The sequence below is a fragment of the Pseudopodoces humilis genome, chromosome 6 (assembly GCF_049639895.1).
Source record: "Pseudopodoces humilis isolate 2021_Gansu_Grassland_sample_001 chromosome 6, ASM4963989v1, whole genome shotgun sequence".
In the NCBI taxonomy this organism is placed as follows: Eukaryota; Metazoa; Chordata; class Aves; order Passeriformes; family Paridae; genus Pseudopodoces; species Pseudopodoces humilis.
Window position 1 is genome coordinate 25,929,287 of NC_142205.1, and position 21,683 is coordinate 25,950,969.

The following is a 21,683-nucleotide window of genomic DNA, read 5'->3' on the forward strand; positions in this document are numbered from 1 at the left end:
TGTGTCTGCAAATGTTGCCTTCACTCAGGGATTTTCATGTTCTCGCCTGTGCAGTTTTGTCTCCCAGCATTGTGTTTCTTTGGGGGTTTGGGCTATAAGGGACCAAAATAACCATTATTAAGTTGATAGCAGAAAAGCATTCCTGACATCCTTGTTGGAGCTGAAAAACAACATGCCTACCAAGTCGAAAATTCTCAAAGACCTTATTGATTTAGTGGACTTGCAGCAAAACAGCATAAGTAAGAAGATAATTGGGGGGGTTGTACAGAGCAAATGGCTGAAATGAGGAGGAAAAAGTGGGAAAAGAGAAGGATGCTTAAAGAGCCAAATACTACTTTAAACAGGAAGATTGCTTTCAGAAAAGCTGATCTAAAACAATCAGTGTGCTAATTGGATAATCTTGAAGTTGTATCAGAAATTTACCTTCTAGAGAATGCTTCTCATGGCTGTGATGAGTGAACTCTGAAAATACAGTCTGCCAGAATTGTATTGCTGTGGTTTTCAGTGTGCTATTCCAAAGCTGGTTAGCTTTATCATGAAAATATTCCCAGAGTTTCTTAGTTGTCAGTTATGCAAGAAACAGGAGGCAGAAAATCGAGATGATAATAATAGATTCCTATGATGGTGCCTTCCTGTAAAGTGTCTTGCCTCACATTCATGTTTTTGAGTGGACAAGCACAGTGTTTTATATAAATCAGAATTTTTCTTCCTTTCTTAGAGGAGAAAATAAAAAGCATGTCAATTCATATTGTTCTGCTTGAGGTAACATTGTGTATTGATAGCATTTTTTAAATGAATGTAAATTTTTCATTCTGTTGCATCCAGTTTCTCTCAGAAGACATTTTTTTGTACTTGAAGAAGTTTGGTTTGCAATTAATTTAAAATTCTTTTGATTTCACACCTCTAGTACACATTAAATACAGGAGAGTTCACAATCACGGCTATTAATTTAGTAGAGTATTGGGAGCTGATGTTTCATCAAAGTTGGGTCACATTCAGTTTCCTGTGACAATGTGTATGTTGAGCCTCTGATTCACTGAACAGCCATAGGAATTCAATATTCTTCCTTCCCCTTTCCTGCATCTCTTCCATTAGTACCCCCTTGTTTCAGAGTGGGCCTTTACATTCTCATGGTTTCATAGCTACCCAGTCACCCATGAGTAGCTTGCTCATACTGCACTTCCATGACTTTTGGGAATTTTTAACTGAAACCAAGTGTCTTGGAACTGATGGCAGATGGATTGTTGCTGGGAGCAATGTTAAAAAATTGAAATTAAAGTTAATTAATTAAATTAATTAAAAATAACATTAAAAAATTAACTTCTATACCTTAAACACCAGGAAAGGGGTCTGAATACTTCACTATGAACGTTTCTAAAAAAAAAACCAAAAACATAAAATAATTGTTTTCATAGTTTCTTAAAAATAAGCAGGCCAGTTCAAAGGCACTGGTAGCATTTTCCCCAGGTTTGTTGTTACTAACGTACGTGAACAAAGAGAAGAGGGTTGAAAAAATGTGGCTCAGCTCTTTCATAGATGGTAAAACTGCCAAAAATCCTGGTCCTGAATGTTTCCCCAAATTAGTTGGCAGGTTTAGAGCCCCAAGTAAGTACTAATCTGACTTTTGCAGGGTTTTTTCCCTACTGAAGTTGTTTGGAACACAACTACATAGGAAAGTATAAATGAAAAGTGATTTCATTTCATTTCGTTATTTGCTTAATGAAAGCTAAGCAGATTTGCAGAAACCTGGGGAAATCATTAATATTCCAGATTGAACCCACAACTTTCTTGCCTTTTTGAGATTCAAGAAGAAATCCTCACTTGTCCACTGTTTGCTGGAAGCTGAAAGACCTGTTTGTTCTCCTCATGGAGGACTCTTTTGTGGCCCTGAGTGAGGACCTTGCCCAGCTGCAGGAGGCATGTCCAGCTGAGTTCCTTGGCTTCTACAAACACACCAGACCTGCCATAAGAGGGCTTTGCTTGCAGCCCAATCTTCCTGACTCACAACCGAAGTTCTCTGTAATCTCTTACATGAAACAGGGGGTCTACAAATATCCTTTTGCTTTTTGCAATTTAGTTTCCTATAAAGTTGTTAGTAGAAATCCACAAATCCTTGGATTTTAATCTCAAGGCAGCAACTGGGACAATTTGCATCCTGTTATAGTTTCAGACCCTTGCCCTGGGTTTGTGCTAGTTCAGCACAGCCAATTCAGATTTGGACACAAACATGCCTCAAGTTTATACATTCAAAACTAAAAAGCAAGAGCCTGGTACGAGCTACTTTCATGATGTCACACTGCAGTAAGCAAACAAAAGATATATGATAAAGACACTGCGCAATTATCTGATACAATGGATGTTCAATCAAATAGAATTTTCACTTATCCTTGAAAGGAGAAAAAAAGTCTTAAATGAAGGAGAAATGCAGAGTTAGATTTCCTTTGCCAAAACTTGAAGTAAATTATTCAGGAATTTAAAATTCATAGTGTATAACCTTTGTGTTGCCATTTTTACAGTTGCTCACTGATGTCATTGGACTCAATTTTCAGGATATGAGATCTTGCATGAACAGCTTCTAAACCCTGAAATTTTCAGTTCATTCCTTACACAGAATGATATACATTCTTTTCTACTACTAACCCACAGAGGAAGCACATTTCTAGTGCATTAGATTTTTATTTTCATTATGAAGCTAAAGTTAGTTTCTATATAAATCTAATGCCAAAATAAATAATTTTGTTTGGCTTGATTTTGTACTTTAAATAAAATTGTTAATCTTAACTATTTTAGGAAAACTAGCATTTTTACACAGTGCAACTTATACAGGTGAGGGTGAATTTGGTTGCAGTGGTTGATGCCTGAACATCAATGATGGATTATTAACAATGTCAAAATTATTTTATCTATGGTAAGTAGAAAACATTTTTGCTGGTACTGTGCCGCGGAGTCAGTGCATATGGCTGTGTGTTTGCTTAGAAGAGCAAAGTGTGTTTTTTAGGGTCTCCTGAAGATTTTATGTAAGATAGCATGCATTTTTCCTCACTGCCCCTCCACGTGCCAGAGAACGCGCAGCTGTCAGCCCGCTCTGAGGCTGCATTGTGGCCGGGAGCCGCGGGCGAGCGGGGGAGCCGCGGGCGAGCGGGGGAGCCGCGGGCGAGCGGGGGAGCCGCGGGCGAGCGGGGGAGCCGCGGGCGAGCGGGGGAGCCGCGGGCGAGCGGGGGAGCCGCGGGCGAGCGGGGGAGCCGCGGGCGAGCGGGGGAGCCGCGGGCGAGCCGTGCGGGCCGCGCCAGCTGCCGCTGTGCCGGGAGGAGCGGAGCAGCGCGGAACGGGGGAATCCGGGCTGCTGGAGCTGCTCTGACCTGCGGCTGCCGCCGGCCACAGCTGCCAGCTGTGCAGCGTGAGACACGGGCGGGCTCCGCGCCTGGCACGGCTCAGAGCGCTATGGCATTACGATCTGCTGGATCCGTGGAGCTGAGCATAATAGGAGTGAGTAAATGGCAAGCGTTTGCTGCTGGGAAAGGTTTCCTCTACGTATTACAGATGTGACGGTGTAGAAGGAAGTACGCTTGGGCATGTCCAGCCCAACCCTAGCAGACCTCAGCCTCCGGCTGGCTGAGTCAAGGACAGGTTTAAAATGTGCCTGTGGCAGGAAGTATTAAAATCTCTTGCTCTGAAATACCTGAGCTTGCTGATGCCTGAGCAGAGGCTGAGAAAGCTCAAATGCTCACAGGTGAGAAAAAACAATTCAAAGTTTGGGTATGTGAGTTTTTTCTATGCAAGAAGTTGGAAGTGCCATTGCTCTCAAACAATCTGAATGCCAAAGACAATGGGAAAAGCATCTATTACCACCCTTAGTTCTTTTTCACCCTTCATCTGCAGAGGAAGTCACTATACTGTAATAAAAATAATTTACAGGTGTGTTTTCTCAGGAATCATGAAATCTGTGCTTTCTGCACATGAAGATGTTTCAGTCCACATTTCTAGATAAGACCTACCTGGGATTTAGTTCCTTTGGCAAGGCTCTTGGTTTTTCACCACTTTTTCACTTGGTAAGAATTCTCACTTGGTAAGAATACAAGAATTGCCATGATGGTCATCTTGTCTCCCTGGCTAGTGATCCTTCTAGAAGGAGATCTTCACTGGTGCCTACTCCTGTCCTTCACTAACCAGAGCTGCGCAATTTCCTGACACAAAGGCTGCATTTGGATCATGCAAATGCAGGTATTTTGCAGCTGAGTCTCTGTGTAGGTCATGTCTCTTGAAGCTGTTTTGTTTGCTTCTACCATGTGGCAAGAATGCCCCTGATGGAATTTTGCTGTGTTAAGAAGAGCTTATTTTCTGTTTGGTTTAAATATGATTTCACTGAGTGCTGATGAGTTTTGATTTTACAAAAACAGCAAGGAGTATTCCTCATCTTGAGATGTTTTCAGCGTGGAAAGTGAGTTACTTAATCTCTTGTGATTAAAGCACTTTGTATTTCTGATCATTCTTTTTTACTTCAATTTTTCTTTCTCCTGTTTCTGTCTGTGTGTTGTATAATTTCTGAGATGCACTGGAAGCACCATAATATACAAAATGAGGGCATGCCATAGAATTGCTCTGTAGTCTAAATCTATTTTTTCCCTGTTTATTTTCTGGGAATTGTTAATGTTCTACTTGCCTTTTGGCTGTCACAGACTGCTGATCCTATGTCTTGCAACTATGCAAAATGACTCTCAGGTCCCTGTACCGAGTCAGAGTAATTGAAAACCAACTGTGTGATGCAGTTAGTATTTTTCTGTATGACTATGAAGCTTATTAGTCAGCCTCTCATATGAAGATTTTTTTTCTAGCTCTGTAATTTTGTCATCAAGAAACACTTTTTTCCTTTGTCAGATTATCTGTTAAAATGTTGAATGCCCTCTCAGGCATTCTAGATTTTAAACAGCTTTGAGAAGTCTCATTTATTTCCTGGAGAATCTTATTTTTTGGAGGGACTTAGTAGAGAAAAAACCCCAAACTAACCAACAAACAAACAAACCAAAATACCCTCCATACCCATACAATGTACAAGTGACTTAGTATTTCATGGATGTGGAACTACTGCAATACTGATGTCAGAAGTTGGATCTTTTTTGTCCTCTCAAATGGATTTTTTGTGTGTGATGCCAAAAACAAGTTGGGCGAATGGGACAAATTACCAGCAGTTCTTTCACTAGTAGGAATGGACATGGGGAAGGGGCTGCTGCTCCCAAGTTAGCGTTGCTGCCACTTTGTATTTCCCACAGGGCCTGGTCCAGCATGCTCCTGTTGTAAATCCTGCCCCAGAACCTGCTCTCTTTCTTACCAATTCACTCCAGAGCTCTCCCCTCCTATTAGCTGTTGTTGCATATCAGGCCCTCTTCTCTCATTCTTCTCTAAAAATACAATGAAATAAGCCCCAAATCTTGTTTTTGATAGGGATTTATGAAAACCTGTATAGTGAGCTTCCACGTCCCTTTTTTTCCCAGTTTTAGAAGAGAATTACAGACCAGCTGGCTTGCCTAGAGTCCACCTACTAAGGATTTAAACAGGAATGTGCTGTTTTCAACCTGCAATTGCTTTCTCTTCTAGAACACTTTTTTTATTTTTTTTTAATTTGGAGCGAATAGCATGTTTGCAAAATTAATGCCAACAGCTAATAAAAAAGTCCACAAAAATAAGCAGTCTGTTGCAGTTGTTTGAGGTAATGTCACTATAGCTTTCCTCCTGCACCCTTCTTCTAGCCATAATTTCATTAAGTGCATAGAGGCTTATATACAGCTCTTCCCTCTGCATCACAGCTGAAGGAGGTATTTTGTTTCCTGATTTTAACAAGTATGTGGACTTCACCTAAGCTGTGATATATCTAAGCACACAGTTGAACTCCCTTGTCTCTGAGTGAAGAAAACAAGTTCAGCTTTCCAGATACAAATGACTCACAGGAAGCTGTGTAAGTTCATTGGATTTTTTCAGCCTTTTTCTAACATCTTTTGCCAAAGGGGAACGTACAGCCTATTATCAGTGTAAAGAAACACTAAGAAAAATTTAGTTTACCTTTGCAAGCTCAACCATTTTTCCTCCTGGAGACCTCTTCCCCTCTTTATTAAAGAAGCAACTCATTACTTCAAATCTTTCCCTATTTTTTTGATAGGTCACCCCTAAATTCAATGTATTCAACTTCTGCTTCAATTAAAAGTAAATTCTTTAATTGGAATGCACAATTAAATGGAATGCACAATAGTAACGGCCAACAAAGACTGGCTCATTAAACTGCACATAATTACTACAAAACAGCTGCCTTTAAAGACCTTCAAAAGAACAGTTTGCCCGTTAGTTGTGCTTTTCTTTTGATATGCATAAATTTAGCACTAATACATCTTAGATTCACAAACTGCCTTTTTTCATACCTGTATCACAGTAACTCATTAACTCAGATCCACACAATTAGCTATTCAGCCTTTTGCAAAGTATGGAAACAAAGTTGGAAAAAAAGGAGACAAGAAATTTTATACATCAATATATTTATTACAGAAAAATAATCAAAAGTAAAAAATAACGAAAATTACATTTAAAGCAAAGTTCAGTAGCTAAGTTGTAATCCCAAGAGGTAACACAGACCACAAGAACAACCTCTGAGAGTCTGACATGCAAGATGTCAGATGATGCTCTGTCACACACATCACTCTCCTTGGTGTCACCTGGGTGTAGTGGCTTCCCTCAGATAACCCAGGCGTGACAAACCTTAGTGCAGCTTCTGGCTGTTATCTTGACAGCAGATGACAGATGAAGGGGAAGTAGCTCAGACATGTCACCATGCAAGTTTTGGTGGCTATCACAGTACACCCATGAAAATGACATGATTTCCACAAAGGAGGTTGCCTTCTCTGTGGTTGTGTAACCCCCTCTCCCTGGAGCCCCTGTGGAAGACTCTCCAAGGCTCACCTGTACACAGCAGCAGCTGTGACATAGCACTGCTGTATATCCCTGACTCCAATTGAAAGCACTGTAGAAAAATACTGTAGAAAAGTAACAAGAGTAAAATTGAAGCCCCAGTTGAGACAGGGGTTCTTAACAGCTCAAAAATTCAAGAAGCTCAACACCAAGTAGAAAAGTATAAAATCTTACTGTAAAGAAAACAACAGGGAAGCTAGTCGGTCTAACCCTTCCCCTTTCCTGATGGCTGCTTGGCTAGGAAAGGCTATCCAAGTGCTTTATCAAGGAGTTGAGTATTCAGCCTAATCACTTTGTCAAATTCAGAATGTCTTTTTTGTTTACTAACCAATTCATGGTTACATTATACTTTTCCACACTATATATTTTTCTTGCGGAATTTCTTTGTGTGCAGGTAAAGATGCCCACAGAAGCAAGTTCAAAAGAGGGGCACTAACCATAGGCGTAGCATAAAAGCAAACAGAAAAAGCCCACAGAAGACTGTCTTCATCGACTGACAGCAAAGCCCAAACTTTTCAGTAGCTGTGCATTTATTTCCTTGTGAAAGCCATCACTGTGTTTAGGGGAAGTGCCTGCTTTTGATTTCCTGAGATGTTTCATGGAAGACAGTGTCCTACTGTTTGTAGAGAGCATGTGCCATCTAGGTTTGGGTTTTTTTCAGCATCTGGTGGCCTCAAATTTTGTACAACCATCAACTGTTCCAAAATATTGTGTGTTCTTGTTCATGAATGTGGCACACACTTTTGGTATCCCTGGCAAAGCAGTCCTTTATGTAAAACTGGCTTATGGGAAGTTGGTTCAGCACAGCAACTGCAGTCTGACAATACTCTGAATTTGGTACTCTGAAAGTACTCCATAACCAAGGGGTCAGCTCAGAGACTGCATAGCTGCTTCACTGTGCAAACCATTTAAACATTCTCACACCCTTTCTGTTTGACACAGACAAACATTCCAACATAAACCACTCTGTTACACAGAGCGTTGCCAGCATCTAAATACAATAGACAAATGTAACTTTTCTGCACTAAGAGCTAAATTGCACTGAACAGAGGAAAACAAACCAACAATGCTGAAAAGAGAGGAGTGTATTTCAAAAAGTGCATTTCAAAAAACTTATTTAGTACAAACAGAACGATGTATTATGCAACTATTTCAAATAGCCAATCTATACCAAATCTAAGAGATAGAATCACAAAATTATTATTTAATCATTATTATTTCTAGACTACAGGAAAGTGCCTTGAAAGAAGATGGTCCATAAGGTTTTTATCACGTTCACCACATCTGTAAACAGAATAAAAGGATCTGTTATTTATGAGTGCCACCTTGCTTTCAATGTGAAATGTGGAGCTTCTTGGTGATTTCTCCGAGAACATTCCAGAGACCCTGAGGATAAAAGACATTACCTTTGGACTCCTACACATGAATACAATTTTATCGGGGTGGTCTTCCTAGGTACTGCCAGAGCTTTGCCATACACTTTGCATGGATAGTAGCAATATGTGCTCAGCAGGGCATTTGCACATTTTTAGAGCACAGCATGCTAAATTAAGAATTTTTATTGAAACATAGAAGAGGTTTAACAATACAGAAAACAACATAATGCTTACAGTGCTACTTTTCCTAAAACCTGTCTATCAAAATTAATTTCTGGCAAGTTCAAAATACCACACTGGCCCAAATATAATGGCTTTTTCATTAGAGCAATTAAAACTTGAAAGAAATACACTTATCTTACATTTGTTTTCCAAGTTTCTGACCAAGCTTTCAAGCCCTTTTAAAAACCAAACAAGAAGACCTAAACTGCTGGTAAAATGTGCAGCAATCAAGGTCTTTAATGAACATGTAAGCTGGAGCAGGGAACAGGTTCCACAGCAGAAATTTCAGGAGACATTACAGGAAGAAAACAAGGAAAGGAGCCTGTAGCATCCTGTGTTCTTCCCCTCAAAAAGCTGCAAGGCTCCTTTGTAATTGAGAGAATCTGAAATTTATTTAAAAGCTAATTGGTACTCGCACACCAGAAAAAATATTGTCAGCTAACAGAGGAAGGCTGAAAAATAAAATGTATTTGGATTGAAGGTTCAGCAGGCTGCAGCTCTGACAAACAGCAGCAGTAAATCCCACAATAAATATTTGATTCCTCTACACAGGTAATTGCTAGTGACCATTGCTAAGTGACCATTCTCAATTAAATATGCTTTGGGGTCCTTACTTGAATTAAGTGAGCCTACATAACCATTTATTTGAGACAAAATCTTCAGTTAATCAGCACCGTATTGCAAGAGGTTAATTAAGCTCATAGGTGCTAATGGATTTAGAGTGTTTTTATTCCGAGTTATCTACATCTGGCTCAGTCCCTCCTTCATGCTGGCACTAGCAAGAAACCCTTCAGACAGTTTTGGTAGATTTTTTTACCCCTGTCTTCATACCAAACTAGAGCAGAGAGCTGGTCTGGAGGGCCAGCTAACTTCACAATCTCTATAGCTGGCACAAGAGAAGCACTGCTTCTTTTGGCACAACCCTATTACTAGGTGAGCCTAAGCCAAAGTGCATTTTCTACTAGTGGCTGAGCATTTGCAGCATATGATATAAAATGCTGAACCAGTGGTAAAGTTGATTAAAATCAGGACTTTTTTCTAATGCCTTCTTTAAGGACTCTGAAAACTCTTTTCAATCCTTACCGCCACAATGTATGGTTGTATAGTAAAAATCCATCAAAATCTCTCTTCTGGGCAAGTAAACAGGTTCTGATAGGATATTCCTTCTTATGGACTGTCTGTGGGCATGCACTACAGAGTAAGGAAGGGACCATTACCAATATCCTTGTCTAAATTCCTACATAATATATGCTAGACTCAATCCAACAATTTCTGCGTCAGACTTCTGCTCTTGGCTGTATAAACTCCCATGGCAGAGTTTCAAACAGGCCCTCTTCTCTCTTGCAGGCAGCCAAGCTATTTGCAAACACTTTCACACATTCTCCTGCCTGTGAAAAATGTAGGCCAGCTTACAACAAGCAGAAAGTGTGAAAGCATTCTTAAAAAACCCAGCTGCTGGCCTGTTTTTCATAGAGTGCAAGTCCTTTTAAACACTCCCCTACCTTCTACCATGTAAACCCTCCTTTTTCACAGAGGGAACTTCCCCCTTTCTAGGGTGAGAACACCACATGAGCCATGTCCCCTGCCGCACCACAGCAGACTGCTCTTGCACCACTATTGCTACCCCACTAAGGCTCTAGTCAAATTGTAGTACTGAATGCAAAAAACCCACACCCAGCTGTGTCTGCTTTTACTTCTCAATATTTCAATGCATTTCTAAATATCAATATAATCCATAATTATTTGATCCTTAAGTAAAACAAGCAGGAAATTGAAAGAAGGTGTATTTGTTTTAGTACAAGCAGTCAATCCAAATTAATTCCACTTAGGTCGATCAGCAATACTTAGCTACAGCTAAAGAAAGAATTCCTCATTGATGAGGGATTTAATACATTTATACATGAAAGGTATGTAAGGTAAAAATTAAGAAACAAAATTAATCAGAAATTAGAGACACAGAATATTTCCTTGAGTAATGCTTGGATTTTGATCCGATTTTCACTATAATGTTCAGAAGAAGAACACCATGCAATATGGAAAATAACATGAGATTTAAAAAGAAAATACAAGGTTGCCTACCTGGGACTAAGATGCTGAAGGAATTGAACCTTCTTTCTCATTTGGTCCCAATTTTGCTTTACATTCTTTGCAAGCATGATGACACTGCCTACAGAATTGAAAGCAAATAAAACACTGAAAAATTTGGCTGGATTTCTTCTAATACAACCATATAGTATGATGGCAAAAGTTCTTGAAGAAGTGATCTCTTGCCTATATTCCCCAATTTTTGTAATATGGGATATAAACTGCAAAATATGACATCTAAATGTCTCAGCCAATAATGCCCATTAATCAGTATTAAGTACTCCTTCTAGAAATTGCCAAAATACAACAGGATTTTCTAAGCAGCAAAGACAGTCCTTGCCATTGTACCTATGAGCAAACTGAGCTAGGAGTAAGGTGTATAAAATTTTGTGTAATACCAACTACATACTTTGTTATATCAGGGAATAAGTACAAGTAGAGAAATAGATGAACAATGAAGAAGCTTCCTATTATCAGTCACGCATTTTTATAGGCATAAAAGCCCATGCTGGTCTGGTGGAAAGATGTGGAATGACAAAGGAGTATGATTTTTTTGGATAGAATTTTTGGAAATGTGTTTTGTGAGTGAAAGGTTTATACCAGAAGCCATATTGAGAATGGAGAGTGTAACAGGCAGCTGAAGGAGGATCTGGGAAAGAAGTCAGAGCCTGATTTGATGTGAAGGAGTACTTTATGTGAAGTGGAGAAAACAGTGACTACAACATGGAGTGGCGGGTGACAGAAGTCAGCCACTGAGCTCTTTTCCATGGTTAGAGGTGCACAGTGGAATAAGCACCATCTCAGTTCCTGCTCTTCATGGTTTGGTATGACAGCATGAGGTTTGCATGAGCAAAGCCATAGAGGAGAGGGAGGTTGGAATATGGATTTAGATTGACATTGTTGTTAAAATATGAGAACTTTATAAAAAGATCTGTAGCATATTTGGCCTGAGGTATGTTCCAAAGGAAGACTCACAGGATAGAAGTGATAACATGGACAACTTTAGCAGTATGAAACTAGATGAAAAGAGAGTGAGTAACTGTTGTCACATCACATCTCAAAGTACAATAGTTTCATTTAAATAATGGATATCCTAGTATTACAGGTATTACAATAAGTTTAATTTGCATTTTCTGAAGAATGTGTAGTAGTTTCTAATACTGCAATATATAGCCGAAGACTATGACTAGTACCTCAGGATCTAATCACAGAATTTAAATTCATAACTTTGCTGCATGTAATTTTAGTGTGTTTTAGACTATTTTAATCTAGGCTTAGTAATTTAAATAAGCACAGACCTTTTTTGTTGTGGACCAAATGGTGCAATGCCAATTTTCTGAAACTTCTTTTGGCATTCTCTCATGTATGACATCTTTCCAATGGCAAAACCCAAGACACCAGCAACTATAGAGACAAGTAACAAAACATTGTTAATACAACAGTTTAAATCAGGAGTGTGCTATTGACCCGTTTTGATCATATAAGAAATTGTGTACCACACCTTCTCAGAATATGTCACAAACACATCTGAAGTTACACAGGGTTTACAGGGGTCAATTCAATAACTGCTGAAAACCAGTTACCTATGAGAGAGTGCAACTGGTCCAAAATAATTGATAAAGAAAAAGGATATGATATTCCCACATACAGGAAAAGGATATAATGTTTAGAGGAACAGATTTTAGGAAATGAAATTAATTCACAGTGTCAGCTGTTGCTATTGCCTTTGTTTGCACAGCGTGGTTTACTTCTGATGATCACACGTTTAACACCAACTTCTCTGGCCTTCTAAGAAGTTAGAACATCAGCTTGTCATACTGTTGCACTGTGGCTTTCACTTGAGTCAGAATAAAAGACTACTTCAATGTCCTTGATTTCCTGCTGAATTTCTGCTGAAGAGGGAATCAATTTAATCTCTTGTCATTTAGGAGCCACCTCACTGTACAGTACAGTTTCTGTGCTTCTATTTTCTTTATCATTCCATGGTTCTTAATTAGACAGTTGAGGTCAATCAAATAAACACATGAAAAGAACCATATATATTTTATATATTATAGTATCATGACTTCTTGATACCATAAGTTGTGCAATCTGCCAAGCACAGCTGATCAATGAGGCTGACACAATTTATAAAACAAAGTGCAGACTAGAGTTTATACTAATTTGAGAGATTGCATTATATAAGCAGCTGCTAAAAATATTTACATTAGAAGAATCTTGTTTCATACATTTATTTTTAAACACATCAGGAATCTGATTTCCTAATCTGCTGGGGTAACATATAAATTCAAAAAAGGTTTTAGAAAGAAATTCAGAGAGATCCATCTAAGGTCTTCATTTTGCCTGTAAAGAACCTTTTCTTTCCTTTTAGAATTGTGTACAACTTACTTGCCATCTTGGGGTATGGACCAAATCTTGGGCTTGCTGAGAATATACCTACAATAAAATGAAATAGTCAGAGAGCTTATTCACTTGAGGAATTCACCAGCACTCAAAACCAGGGCACTAGTTTTCCTACAGCTTTTGCATTTCTTAAGGTGAGGGTGGTATGAAGTCCACTAACTCTTATTTTAGTACACCAGGGCACTTTCTATTCCACTAGTTCTTAGTGCATGTGTTTCAGGGCAGTCCTAGAGTCATAGGAGGAAGAGAATTTGGACTTTGCAGGATTCAGTTCAGACAGCAGTTCAGAGTAAACCAACATGAAAGCAGAATGTCTGCCACTGGTGACACCTGCAGCACTGCAGAGGAAGTGATGGTGGCTTATGCTTCAGCACAAACCAACCCTGCATATAAAATAGCAAAATGAAATCTCTTACACAGAGTTCAGCTCCAGCTAAGTAGGATGAAACTGCTCTTTGGTAGCTTTCTGTGGCTATCAACTAAAACTGTACCACTGGCATCTAGCCTTCTCCTCTGGAGAGGAAAGATCATGCCTTTTGGCCCTTAAGAGGAAAACAGTGTTCTAAACAAGAAAAGCAAAAAATTATCTTTAGCTTTTCCATCAAAATCCACTCTCCCAGTTAATCTAAGGAGGTGAAACCAGTATTCCTCTGAGAACTGTGTGTCTGGCAGAGGAATGCCATGCTGTGGAGGAGGGCTCCACACAGCAAGATTACCGTGGCAAAGGGAAGTGAACACTGGTTGCACTGTTACATGCATTCAGATAGTAATAATGAGGCTCAGAAGCTCCAGCATCTTCTGGAGGCAGGATACTGTGTGTAGCCATCAGAAGAAAGTACTTAGACAGAGAAGTATTCAGCCTGTGCTAAGCACAAGGGCCTTTGCCCACTGTGATCTATTTCATATTTCATATCTATTTCATATTTGGTCTCTTGAGGGAGGGAGGAACAAATGTGTTGTTTGTTTCTAATCACCCCCTTCCAATTGTTGATGCACAGTAATGATTACTTAGTAAGGGCATTTGTTATTTCACAGCTGATCAGAAACATCCAAGTACAATGAACAGAAACCGGGAAGAGTACCTGGTGCCAGAGGCTGGCATGTGAGCTACAGAGAGAGCCCCAGTGCCCTTCCTATCACCCTTTTTCAAATGTGTAATCCTTATCCAACACTATTACTCCTTCCCTCCCTTTCTCCCTACAAGCTCATAGGTCAAGGATGGAATGGGGAACTCACATCAGCCTCTTGTGATATAGCTTAGCAGACTTCAGGATGGATGCCCCTCACTCCTTCCCCAAGACACCAACCTCAACCTTTTACATCGTCAAGACCCCAGCAGGGAAACTGAAGGTGCCATGTGTAGAACCAGGCTCATCCACCACATAAACAGAACACAATTTTCTTTTGTGTTAGCCTGCAGATTGTGAGCCATCTCTACAGAAAGCCCTCTGTCTTCTCACTTTGGCAGTACTCTGTGTCCCTTTGCACCAAAGCTGTAATCATATTGATACATGGTCACTGCAAAAACATTGTCAGCATTTTCAAATGAAACAACAGTTAGAGCTACAGTACCCAATCCTAATGGCCCTGCTTGGGTTGTGCAATGCTCTGCCCTATGAGCTGCCCCAGTGAAGACTCTAATCAAATACGTGTGATCATGGGGACAAAATTCAGCCACCTGTCTTTGGATTTGCACATTCTCTTTTCAGTTCATGTTCTTGCAAAAGAATGGTGGCAATGCACACATAATAATCAAATCACCACAGCAATGATGATAATGAGTGAGAAGAATATTGATCTTGAAAAACAGCACGTTAATGATGTATTTTTTTATTTTTACCTTTTGTGATTAGCCCCTGGGTGACAAGCATGCTCCCAAGAGATAAAGGAAGAGCTGTGAAAATGAAAAGGAGAGCAGCTGGTATCAGTGAAAATTTGTTACGTATTTGGTAAATACTCTCTTATACATTAAATGTTTTCTGTTTCTAATGTTAAACATATTATTTCTAAACATTAACTTTGCCTACTACCTTAATCACCTATTACATCTGCTCATTCAGATTATGTACTCTTCAAAGCAAAGATGTCCTCACACAGTGCCAGACATCAGCCATGCTGTAACACCTGGAGCTAATGCAATACATATATATTTATTAAATAATAGTTTCCACAATCTGAATATCTCCTCTAACTACTGCAATACTTGTAATGACAGCAGCTCCAATGAAATGCTGAAACCCTTTTCAATCTTCTCCATTCAGGAAATATGTCATTTAGATACAAACTGAGAGTGTGGGAGTAGAGGCACTAAAACACCAAACACTGATCTTTTAGATGTCCTAACATACATTCACAAATCAAAGACACATAGCCATGCCTGCCTTCCATTCAAAAGCAAGGATAAGTATGTAACAAGCAAAAGTAAAAAAGTAAAACATCCGTATGGCTGTAATAATGGACTTCAAGAATAGAACCAATCTTACTACAACTGCTAAAGTTCATATTAAATAAGACCTCAGTTCAACCACCTTTACCTACAACAATTATGCAAATAATTCAATTAAACCTTTAAGAATACAAAGCTTAACTTAACATGACAGAGTTAACCCACAACAGTGTTCCAACAAAAAAGCATTTTGCAGACAGTTTTGTATACATACATCAAGAAGTCATTCTGTGTGTGGTGTGGTAAGAATGACTTTGGATCACTCACCTCTGTACCAGAAACTTTCCTGTTTGCATTCTTTCCGGATCCTTGCAATCTCGCTGTCTTGAATTTGGGACATGGGACAAAATAGCATTGGCTGAAAGCATAAACCTGGCTTAGTTTAGTGAATTTAATCTCACAGGAAGAAAAAAAAAAATCAATTGGAAGACATAAATTATTTAAAAAACAATAAAATACAAAAGCCTCCAGCAAAAACTCCTTATTCTGTTGTTAGTAGTGTGATGAAATCTTGATACCCCAATACAGAAAAAGAAAGAACTACACAGGTTTTAAGTTTAAACCACCCATCTTGCTAGTCTTTACTTTCCTAAAATTGTTCAGCTGCTGCGTACCCCAGAAGCATATTGCTTTATATCTGTTAGTCATTTCACTCTCATGAGCTACATTATGTCTCCCAGAAAAAAATGACAGGAAATAAAGACAGAGTGGCAGTTTTCAAAAATCAAGATTGCACTATACAGAAGTCAACTGAAGTTCAATAAGAGGAGATTTTGCAAGTATTTAGAAGAGGGTCAACATAAACTCTGCCAGACTTCCCACTGGTAGAACTTTCTCTCTTAGCAATTTAAATATATCCATGGCATTAACTCCACCATACTGGTTTCACCCTAATACAAATCAGGCTGCCAACAGACTTCTTTAAGATAGCTCTTTTTTCTCCATTATGATTGTGAGGAAAAAATGACAGTACTTTCTCTTGCATTCTACTATCCAGGGTACTGACACGCAGACATAAGATTATTTTTCTTTCTTTAAGAAAAGACTCAGTGTTAGCATTTGAAGTGTAGTTATCAGACATCTGAGATAAATGGGTGTACTGGTTTTGACTGAACAAGAGTTTATTTTCTCCCTAGTAATTGGTATGGTGCTAGGTTTTGGATTTATGAAGATTTGTGAAGACCAAAGCAGTCTTCGCAATACAGGGATATTTAATTACTGCTGAGTAGATCTTACACAGAGTCAAGGCCTTTTTTGTTTGTCAGGCTACCCCACCAACATATCAGTTGGGGGTACAGAAGAATTTGGTAGGGGACACAGCTGGGACAGCTGACCTCAGCTGATCCAAGGGATATTCCAATTCCATACCATGACATTGTGCTCAGCAAGAAAAGCCAGGGGAAAGGAGTTGTCATGAAGTTAAAATTAATTGAAATTTTAACATTTTCCTGTAAAAACACAACATCTTCAAACATACATATTCTTGAAAGAAAACCCAGACATCATAGAACAAGCAATGCCTTGGAAAAAAGAGCACATTCATTTATTACAGGGTTCTATCTCCTTTAATGCCTGACTAATCCATGATTTTATAGCCATAACAAGGAAATGCATTTATTGGCCATAGCCACACATTTCACATTATAGGTAATCAATATCTCAGCCCTTCTTCAAGCACCGCTCCCACAGAAGTTAATGGTGGTGGCTGCTTGGGTGAACAATTGGCTCCACTCCAGCCCATAGAGAGCCACTTCAAACTGGTTTCACAGCAAGGTCGTAGCAAATACAGTAAAATACAAACAGGCTGACTGAAAGATAAGGAAATGCATGTCAGAGCCCCAAGTGCACCAACAGGCTTTGCAACCCTTTTGCCTCCTTACACACCCTGCCAGGTGTTTAGTTGCTTGGGCTCAGAGTCAGCTCAACATGGCAGAATTGTGTAACATCGAGTTAGACCAAAAACAGAAAAGCTCGGAAAAAGCAGCAAGAAGTTTTGCCCAGGGCCTCTGCCCTTCATATCAGGTGCTGTGTATAAGCTCAGGCCCTTGCTTTAACTGTTGCTATAGGTTTACCTTGCCTTGTTAACCTGATCGCCTGGCTTAGCATCAGACTTGCCTGGCAATCACTGAACTAACTGTAGGCTGACCCTGATTAAGATCACTGGATCTGCTCTCCTCCTCTTTTTGGGTACTGTGCTCCCTGTATTTGAGGCCCCAGCCCCTGCCACCTTGCTGTAACTTGTGGCCCTTCCTTGCAGATCAGCCTAATATTGCTGCCCTCTGGTAGTGACTGATTAGCAAAAAGTCATAACACATTTAAATCCCTCAATTTCTCCATCAGAGGAGAATGTTCATCTTCTGTAAAGCTGTAGACCAGATTCTTGTGCTGTACTGTTCCCTTCTCCCCTTCTGAACATGTGCATGCAGAACCTGATGGGGACAGGTTGTACTGGACTAGTACTCAAGACACCATGGCTATGCCAGCTCGTAACTCAGGGCATAAATTAGAGCCTTAAGTAAATTCACAATTCCTACCCCTCTAAGCACAGTGAACCAGGAAAAAACAACACACCATCCTTTCCTCTCTTCATCTATATGCTTAAGCTAACAGACACCTATTTCTCTCTTCAATAAGAGCAACTGAGGCAAAATCCCAGTTATTCATTAGCAATAGCACCGACATACAAGGAAGAAAATCCAGCTTACCCATCCAGGTTGCTTTATTGGAGGTGTCTGACTTCCCTGTTGGACTGTTTCAGAAGACATTGTCTCTTTCCTTGTAGTCTGCTACTGCTCTTGTTCAGCAGAAACTATGTATTTTATGCTTGGCTACTTCTCCTTCTGCTAGGAACAAAGGTAAATTGTTGAGATATCCTACTGATACTTTTAAGTCCAATGTTCATCCAGAAAGAAAAATTACCAGGTTGAAAGGAGTGTATTTTTTTACAGCAGATAGCCTCCAGTCACCTGATACACAGCTGACAGCACAGTTTATCACTTATCAGCAACAAAGAGATGTGTGAAACTTAAGCAGCTAAATCAGTAACTACAATTAAATGCTGAATCATGACCTTGTACAGTATGCTCTCTCATAAAGAAGTTAAAATAAATATGAATTGAAAATAAGCAATTGAAAACCTTTATAATTTTTTAATGTATTGCACGTCCGAGAAACAGCCTCTTTAGTGTCCTGTCCAGAATTACTGCACTACTTCTATCCTCACTGCCATCATCTGAACCCTGCATTCCATGGGACCCACCAGGCACACCTATCACAAACCACATCTGTATCTCCAAATACACAATTCAGTTACACACATCTTTTAAAAAAATAACACAAAAGAATAAACAGATTCCAGAGTTTCAGAGTTGCAATCTTCCATGCTTGAGAGCTGCACTGCTATGGAAAAGCAAGAAGGAAATTAATTTATTTATAGAGTAATTCAAGCACTTCTGCTTTTCCAAAAGTACCTTCATATAATGGTGGCACTGAGCAAAGCTAAAGTGACCGTGAAGGGCAGAGTTAAATAGAAAATATATGCAACAATTTATTGACCTAAGTGTTTTTCGGCATTCATAATATCACTGTATAAACCACTTCCCACACTTATTTTGGAGTCAGTTACACAGCTATGAAGTTCAAGCAATGTCTGCTTCACATACATTAGATATTCAGATAGCAAAGTTTTTTTAAGTAATAGAAGCAACATAATCTCATCTCCCCTTGGTAAAAAACTTAAATAGAGCATTGCATTCACACTAATCCGCACTTTATTCTCAGACACTCACAAAAATGACAGTAATCACTGTGTCTTTGAAAAAAAGTGAGTTTGAAAACCCATATTATATGAGGAAAGCTCACAGCTCTACACCATCTTCCTCAATGTGAGCGCAATTTAATTTTCATCAGTCTCTTGCCACTTAATGCAAAAAAAGGACATAAATATGAGAAAGATGCATAAAACTTTAAAGAGGTTTGTGTCAAAAAATGAAACAAGTTTTATTATTCTTATCTGCTTGCTTATTCTTATCTGTTTTCTTATTCTTATCTATTCACAAAGCCTACTTGTGCAAACGGCTGCATAAAAATAATCACTGGAAACAGTTTCTAACTGCTGCAACAGATTTAAAGCGCTTGTCTTTTTCAAGATGAGAAAACAGCTGAGTCACAAGAGGAAAATAAATAAAATATAATTAAGCAAAAAGAATGTGTATAAATTAAGATTATAAAGATTTGCAGTTTGCCATTGCCCTCCTATACTGTTCTAAGTACATGTTTCTCCTGAACTTTAAGTTTTTCAGCTATGCTACTGCTTCAACATAATGAAGATCCCCAAAACTATTTATCCCTTTAAGCAGCCTCATGGTACATCTCCCACATGGAATGAAAGCTGAAAGCTATACTGGCAAGAATGAAATAAAGAGACAGAGTTGATGTCATTAAAATATTATGTAACTGAATTATTAATATTCATACCTAGCAGACATGCTCTCTCCTATCTATGGACTGTAAAATTGTTCTAATATTTTAAAGCCCTGTATCTTGGAAATACAACTGTCATCCCAAAAAATAACTTTATTTCCATTAGCTTACTGGAGAAATGTAATTTTCTGTAGTACTTATTGCTGTTTTCTCAACCTTACATATAATTCTTAGTATAACAATTAAGTGTATATTTTGGGAAAAATTCCCCAATTATATTATTCTGTTTAAATGAAATACCTATATAACACAAGATTAAATCAATGTGTTCTGCAAGGATCAAATATTCAAAAAACTTATTTGTTTTCAACAAGAAATGTTCTAGATAATTTATTCATTTACAGAAGAAAATGCTAATATTAGGCTCCTTAAAAAATCTCATGGTTCAAATAACTCTAATAGGATGATAAAAAAGCAGAATCCAAGAAGATAGCTAAGTTTTTCAAATATGAGAGTTGTGAACTTCATATACAATGTTTTGGAATAAAAGTCTCCTTCAGAATAGGAATGGTGACCCCATAATTTCTAGGGCTACTTCGGGGAAGAAAGTGGGAACCAAAATTGCATGTATTAACTGGTCCATGCAGTGGGCTATGATGCCCAGGGCAGGCACCACTCATCAAAGATTTCAGAGAGGAACTTCAAGGACCATTGTGAGGAAGATGGAAAATGACCAGACTCAAAATTATGTTTCACACCTATCTGAACTGGCTCTTCGTTTTAAACTCAGGCTCTTATTTCAAAGGTGAGTCTTCAGAGTAGCTGCACTAGGCAGTCAATGAAAAGGTTCCTGTCAACAACCTGACAGCACGGCACGGGGTTGGGGAATGCCCCACGTTTGTTGAGCCCCGCAGCAGCTGCTCTGCGCCCCCACCAAGGGCAGTGCACGCCCGGCCAGCACAGAGTATTTCTTTCACAGAATCACAGAACCAATTAGGCTGAAAAAGGCCTCTAAGATCATCGAGTCAAACCTACGACCGAACACCACCTTGTCAACTGAACCATGGCTCTAAGTGTCATGTCCACTCCACCACCTCCCTCCTGGGCAGTCCGTCCCAATGCCTAATCACCCTTCCTGTGAAGAAATACTCTTCCTGATGTTCAACCCGAACCTCCTCTGGCACAGCTTGAGGCTATGTTCTCTTGTCCTGTCATCAGTCGTCTGGGAGAAGAGACCAAACCTCACTTGACTACAGCCTCCTTCCAGGTGGTTGTAGTGGGGAATAAGGTCTCCCCGAGCCTCCTTTTCTCCAGGCTAAACATCCCCAGCTTCCTCAGCCACTCCTAACAGGACTTAAACTCCAGACCCTTCAGCAGCTCCGCGGCCCTTCTCTGGACACGCTCAAGCACCTCGTGTGCTTTCTGAACTGACGGGCGACGGCCCCGTCGGGCTGTGGCAGCACACGCCCCACACAGCGCCTGCCCCGGGCCGGCTGCCGAGAGGCGACCCCCGCCTTCCCCGGCCGTGACGCCGGAGCAATCCGGCCCCGCGGAGCCCCTGGGCGCGGAGAGGCGGAGTCTGACACCCACGGCCGCCAGCCGCGCTTACCTTCCGCGGGCCGCCGGAGGAAACGGAATGGGCTGGGCTGACCCGGCCCGGCCGGTCCCGGAAGGCCACGCGTGGGCCAGGCGGCACAGGAGCCGTGACGGGACGGGGAGCGGCTGCAGCCGTGCCCGCCTGCCGCGCTGAGCGGCGCTAGGGCGGGGGCCGGCCCTGC

The 21,683-nt window shown here is 40.0% G+C and overlaps 1 protein-coding gene across 4 annotated transcripts; it reads right to left on the reverse strand.

Annotated features, from left to right (window-relative positions):
- Positions 1-6,504: 6,504 nt before the first annotated feature.
- Positions 6,505-21,666, reverse strand: OCIAD2 (OCIA domain containing 2). Of its 4 annotated transcripts, none has more exons than XM_014259901.2 (8): positions 21,515-21,666; positions 18,189-18,323; positions 15,751-15,841; positions 14,878-14,931; positions 13,023-13,070; positions 11,933-12,038; positions 10,629-10,716; positions 6,505-8,235 (listed from the first exon to the last, which is right to left on the reverse strand). In XM_014259901.2, the coding sequence occupies exons 2-7, from the start codon at positions 18,246-18,248 to the stop codon at positions 10,635-10,637; spliced, it is 441 nt and encodes a 146-aa protein (XP_014115376.1). In that variant the 5' UTR covers positions 18,249-18,323; positions 21,515-21,666; the 3' UTR covers positions 6,505-8,235; positions 10,629-10,634. The 4 variants fall into 4 exon arrangements, with proteins under 4 accessions (XP_014115376.1, XP_014115381.1, XP_014115385.1 ...); XM_014259906.2 differs by having other exon boundaries at positions 18,189-18,326; XM_014259910.2 differs by lacking the exon at positions 21,515-21,666 and adding an exon at positions 21,152-21,303.
- Between the last annotated feature and the right edge of the window lie 17 nt (positions 21,667-21,683).

Bases quoted from the DNA above. Each gene is read 5' to 3' on its own strand.
- OCIAD2 (XM_014259901.2), bottom strand. From the start codon at position 18,248: ATGTCTTCTGAAACAGTCCAACAGGGAAGTCAGACACCTCCAATAAAG. The intron at 15,842-18,188 runs GTAAGCTGGATT...TTATGCTTTCAG, and splicing joins CAATAAAGCAACCTGGATGG to CCAATGCTATTTTGTCCCAT. The intron at 14,932-15,750 runs GTGAGTGATCCA...TCATTTTCACAG, and splicing joins GGAAAGTTTCTGGTACAGAG to CTCTTCCTTTATCTCTTGGG.